General features: G+C 47.0%; 1 protein-coding gene across 1 annotated transcript; it reads left to right on the top strand.

Moving 5' to 3' along the window:
- Window positions 1-2,441: 2,441 nt before the first annotated feature.
- On the top strand, window positions 2,442-5,359 carry LOC119114237 (TOM1-like protein 2; the record flags this gene model as incomplete). The annotated part of the gene is given in 4 exon segments (XM_037238436.1): window positions 2,442-2,515; window positions 4,192-4,332; window positions 4,493-4,662; window positions 5,269-5,359. Coding segments are annotated over 3 exon segments (328 nt in total), but the record flags the coding sequence as incomplete, so codon positions are not given.
- Window positions 5,360-5,734: the final 375 nt, after the last annotated feature.

Below are 5,734 nucleotides of genomic sequence, written 5' to 3'. Positions count from 1 at the left end.
TGCATGACGGCGTCAATTCCACGCGTGAGACGGCGGCAGCAGCGCGCTCGCCAGTCCTCACCGTCGCCCGCGTCGCGTCGGAGCTGTGGACGCTGAAGTAGTCGCTGAGCACTTCCAGCAGCTGAAGACTCTGAATGCTGTTCAGCGTCTGAAGCAGAGAGCTCGCTGCACACGCGTCCAAAAGAGGCATAGCCACGGGTCTGGTAGAGAATGTGTACCCGAGCACCGATACTTTCTACGTGACATGCGATCTGAACAATCAATATGAGCACAGTGTTAAAAAGGTACATGTGCAGCGCCCTCAATGCATCAACACAGGTTGACCAGCTGCTGAACATGGTGGTGTAAGTATGTGATGATCTCTTAAAACTGTATCTCACCTATATGACAAAACTGTAAGGATACATGGACTGTAGCATGATGAAATGGACAGTTCTTTAAGTTTCCATGCACGCCAAATTTCGCTAGCAAAATGCCCGGATAGTTATGTGTTTAACAGCCAGATGCAGCCAGGAAAACCAAACAATTACACTATGATCTGGTCCTATCATCTCAGCGCCCCATATCTCACCCGTCGGTGTTTGCTGGAGCCACTGCTGTCAAAGATGATAAACTCATTGACGAGAGACTGCACGAATGGCAGGGTCGGCTTCACCCGCGACGGCTCCTGACGAACCATAGAGTCTGGAACAGGCCGGCGTGGTGGTCAGTGTCCTGCCGATCACCGCCTCAGCAAGGCTCACGCCAGTAGCTGGGGCATGGGGAGTTTTGTTTGGGAGATATGGCAGTTCAATGTTCTTGTGCTATGAGATACCCAGAGGATGGTTGAGTTAATACCATGTGCCATTCTTGTTTGAAAGGCTAACTGCCACACTTCAAAACCAGTGGAGTTCAAAATGTCAGTATATTGGTAAAAATATTTATGGCTGAACACACTGAGTAACTGATCATAGGTCATCTCACAACCAATGAAACTTTTTAAACACATGATCTTTGAGCAATGATCTCCTGAATGACACAAGTTATGATCTACACAATAATCACAGAACAAGGAATCAGTGGGTTTCTAAAACCTAGTAAAGGTCCTCACCCAGTTTCTTGAGTGCCTCATGAACACAATATGGAAAGTCCATTCTTCTTAAGCTCTGCAAAGGGTCCATCTGACCCTGTGCTCTAGGATGCATTCTGGCTGATGAAGTAACTACTTCTCTGTGGTCGGCAGCCTTCAACAGGCTGTGAATGAAGCACATCATCAAATCAGGGTGCCTGTTCATAAATACACAACACATGTCACATGACAAAAACATATTACACTTGTTTTGGTCTTCACATCAGGTTTTGTAAAACTTCCACCATAGCCATTGGTCAAGGTGGTGATTATCACACTTGTTGCACAAAGTACACCTGAAAACCATATGCTTCCCTACATTTCTATAATCAGGTAGTTCTGGAGCAGCTTCAGAGGTGGCTGCTGGAACATCTCCTGAGGTAGATGATCCCAGCATTGGTGTGCAACAGGCATGGCTTGGGACCTATCTCATTCCCTCTTTTTCTGTTACAGAACAAGCACAACTATAGGTGCACCTACACTGGGTGCACTTACGTGCCACTCAGAAAGGTGTGTACAAGTGTACCTGATGTGTGAAGGTTTACACAAGTGTTAAGCTAGCCATCTGTGTTTGAGTTACACATCTCACAAAAAGAAACTACACATGAAGACTCTCCAATTAATCCAACAGTTACACAAGTATGAAACATGTAAGCTATGTGATCCAGAAGCTATAAATTATATTAATTGATTGCAATATACATTTGAATCACATTTCAACTCCTCCTTTTGTGGTCAGACAGCACAACACTGGGCAGAAACCAACTCTTCCTGTTTGTTCTGCATTAAGAAACATCCCAACAGTGTGAGCTACCACAGATACAGATGTCACACTCAGCAAATATTGCATGATCTACTTACCAGGTTTAGCTGATACAGACCATTCAATTGGAATGGGGCCTGCATTGATATTACCCAAGGTAAAATCAGTTTGGAAAGTAATTTAACTAAAGGTGCAGGACCAAAAGAGTCCTGTTGCTTTTCATAAGAGAGATGTAACCTTAAGGAACCTAGCTGGAACCTTACAAAATATGCTTAAAATTCAAGCATGCTTGGCAGCCACACTCAAGAATAAAAGTATCTGCTCTTCTGTGTTGACACCCATAACTCGCACGCAAACTGGCTCTTGGAACAACCCAGTCCTCACACAAAAATTACAAAAATGACCAATAAAAGGCGTAGAATACTACCGTAAGTGATGTCTTCAGCATTCAGGCCAGCCAACGGCCTCCAAGTCGAACGCCGGGCTCGCTACTACAAATGTTTTAGTGGCGTAGTCCTAATTTGCCGCCTATTTTGTCTCTGCTGCGTCGTTCGTGAATGACCTTGGTCAGTGCGTCTGGTTCTGGGTGGTGTGTGGCTGTCACAAGCTGTCAGGAAGCAGCGGACTGTGAATCAGAGTTGGGGGTAATGTGCAAAGTGGGGGGCGTTCTGCCAGTTATTGGTTTCTACCAGTCTCTAGTCGGGAAAGCAGTGGTATTTTAAGTTCAGATACTACTTTATTAAATCCTTTGAAGGAGAAGTGGCTTGAGTGTTTACACGGATGACAGGGATCATGGTCTGGGCAGTCTGTGCTACCGATAAGCCATTGAGAAAACAAGGTCGTCACTGCCCAAGCAAACCAATTCTAACCTAATGCGACAGGCGGTGTTTTGCCTAAGGACATGGGCAATGGGTCAGCAGCGTGCCATGACCATGGCTATGACTGACACTTGTTTATTTGTGCAATTGAGTTGGGGTGCCATGATATGCCTGCCCATATTTCAACCTGGATGATAGCTGCTGATGCATCATCAGAGATAAGCTTTACAAGTTTGCTTTCTGTGATGTGAATTCAGATCTGTCACTGGGAGTTTCATCAACTGATATAGCAAGTCATCAGACAACAACAGGGGTGACAAAGGTTGGAGGGGAATTACTAAAGGTTTTATATGTAAATAGAAAGCTTTTCACTAGAATGTGGTAGACACAGTCCTGTGTGGTAGATGAGAGTAACAGTGGTAATGCATCCCTACTGTTAGATATTTACAGAAATGGGTGTGCGACTCATGTAAGGTAGATACAAAAATCATTGGTGATGTACCCATACTGTTACATGCTTATAAAAATAGGTTTGCCATCCTATTATGTGAAGAACTGTACAAATAGTCCCATACCTAGAATAATTATTCAGATTATTGTCCTTGTCTGGTACATAAGTGTTTATACCCAAGGACCATGTGATGATGATGGTCTGGCAAACAGTTATCCATTTCCATATGTGATACTAACACTTCCTCTTAATCATCCCTTTAAACCACAAAAAGTAGTTAGTATACTGTGAGTTTAGCAAGCAACACATACATGCTGATAGCTATAAAGTGATTGGCTTACTGTGAGTTTAGCTAGGAATGTGTAGCTGTGAATATTGTTCATGGTATAGAACACAGAAGCTTATCCAAGGGAAATTTCTATGAGATATGTGTGGTGATGGCACAGCCACAGGAGCTGGGTGTGTCTTAGCACTCCTATCATGCAATCTGCTGGCATTTTCAAACAGCCAGCCTATTTCATGGCTGTAAATGTGGAAGCCAAAACAAAGCAGTCTTGCAGTACTTTGCATACTTATTAGGACTGCTTAATCAATTAGGGGTTCAGGTTATATGACATTGACTGGGCCCCCTCTGGCAAGAAGGGCAACACCACAAGGTATCACACCCATGCCTCTGGTTTCCCAAACATACAGCACTACTACTTGTGCCCCTTCCAGTACTTTGCGCGGTGTTATCAGGAAAATTAAAAACAGCAATTGTTCTGGATAAAATACTGTGCATCCACACCATCAGTCTCCCAATTTTGCCCAAGCAAGCAATGGGCAGCCAAAAATCTTGCAGCACACATCAATGATAAGTCATGACTTGGAGTGAACTAAGGCTGTCAAAGCTGGAAACTGAGTCTGGCTGAAGCATTTGGTTGAACCAGGCTCAGTTTCTTGACTTGACTTTACTTGACTCTATGTATGGCAATTGATGAGTAGGCCTTAGAGGTTGAAGTAAGAGTAATTTTAGTTACAATTTATGATTAATTTTTCTCCTGTGTTACAGACACTGCACAGAGTTCCAGAAGCAAAGACCTTGCAGTTGGTAGATTTCATACAAAACCAAAGCCACTTGCAAGCATGGCTGGGGCTATGGCAAACCTGTTTGCTGGAAACCCCATGACCACCGCAGTGGGACACAAAATCGGTAAGCCTGGCCTGCAGCATTTCTCTTGCCACCTGTTCTGAACGCTCCCGTGCGGGCACCGCCCATGGGCGCCTGTCTCCAGCCCTTGGCCGCGTCCTGCAGCTTCGCCCCGTCCCACCCCCGCCCCCTGACGCCCCGACGGGGTCGCCGTGTCGCGCAGAGGAGGCGACCGACCCGTCGCTTGCCTCCGAAGACTGGAGTCGCAACATGGAGATCTGCGACCTAGTCAACGCGTCGGACGAGGCGGCGCGCGACGCGGCCCGCGCCATCAAGAAGCGGCTGCACCACTTCTCCGGCAAGAACTACGCCGCCGTCATGTACACGCTGACCGTGAGTGGCGGTCAGGCGCGGCCTGCGCCGGCCGCGGGCCCACTCGCGCCGGCTACGCCCCCGCACAGGGCGGCGCTGGGCTCGCCTTGCAGAGCGATGGCGTCTCGTGGTGTCCTTGCCGTGGCCGGGCGCTTGCAGAAGGTTTTCACTGAAGCGTTTTGTGGCAAAGATTCATTTTATTTTGGGTCTGGGGTCCTGATGTTCGAGTGTGACGCTATCGTACTGATGAAAGGATGCTTCTTGGCGGAATTGGAAACAGTCCTCGTTGGGCGTGATCGCTACAAAACACCGAGTATCTGTTGCTGGTGGGCGAGTCATTTGGCCAATTGCTGAAACCGGAAACAATGATTGTACTTAAGCCCTTCCCGAACCTTGCGATATCTGAAATCGGATAAGAAATGGAACCAACCTCTGTCGAGAACGTGTCGGAGTAATTTGCCTTAAGAGGGTCATGCCAAGTTGCCAAATGGGCGAAATGTCATGCGATTTTTGGTCAGATCTTATCGATGAATATTTGTAAAGATGGCGCACTGTAAATTTATGAAGGTTTCATATTTTATCCTTCTTGTTGAAATGTCACTGCATGCTTTATTTCTGTCTAACCAGGTTTTGGAGACATGCGTGAAAAACTGCGGGAGGAATTTCCACTCACTGATTTGTCAGAAGGACTACATTCAGGACCTTATCAAGCTGATCGGTAAGTGTTCTGCACCTGACCAAGTCACGTTCCAATGCGTCACATGACCGCCGTTATCGGCGCCGCCAGCCGTGTTTACAGAGTTGGCTATGTGCCAACCTGACCTACCTCGGCGTGCGTGTGTGTGTGTGTGTGTGTGTGTGTGTGTGTGTGTGTGTGTGTGTGTGTGTGTGTGTGTGTGTGTGTGTGTGTGTGTGTGTGTGTGTGTGTGTGTGCGTGTGCGTGTGCGTGTGTGTGTGTGCGTGCGTGCGTGCGTGCGTGCGTGTGTGTGTGTGTGTGTGTGCGCGCGCCTGCGCCTGTGCGTGTGCGTGCGCGTGCGCGTGCATGTATGTGCGTGTGTGTATGCATGTATGCGAACGTCTGCGTGTATGTATA

This window comes from Pollicipes pollicipes, unplaced genomic scaffold (genome assembly GCF_011947565.3).
Source record: "Pollicipes pollicipes isolate AB1234 unplaced genomic scaffold, Ppol_2.1 Scaffold_7262;HRSCAF=8765_pilon_pilon_pilon, whole genome shotgun sequence".
NCBI classification, from domain to species: Eukaryota; Metazoa; Arthropoda; class Thecostraca; order Pollicipedomorpha; family Pollicipedidae; genus Pollicipes; species Pollicipes pollicipes.
The sequence above is the reverse complement of the archived record's forward strand: the minus strand, read 5'-3'. Positions and strand labels throughout refer to the sequence as shown.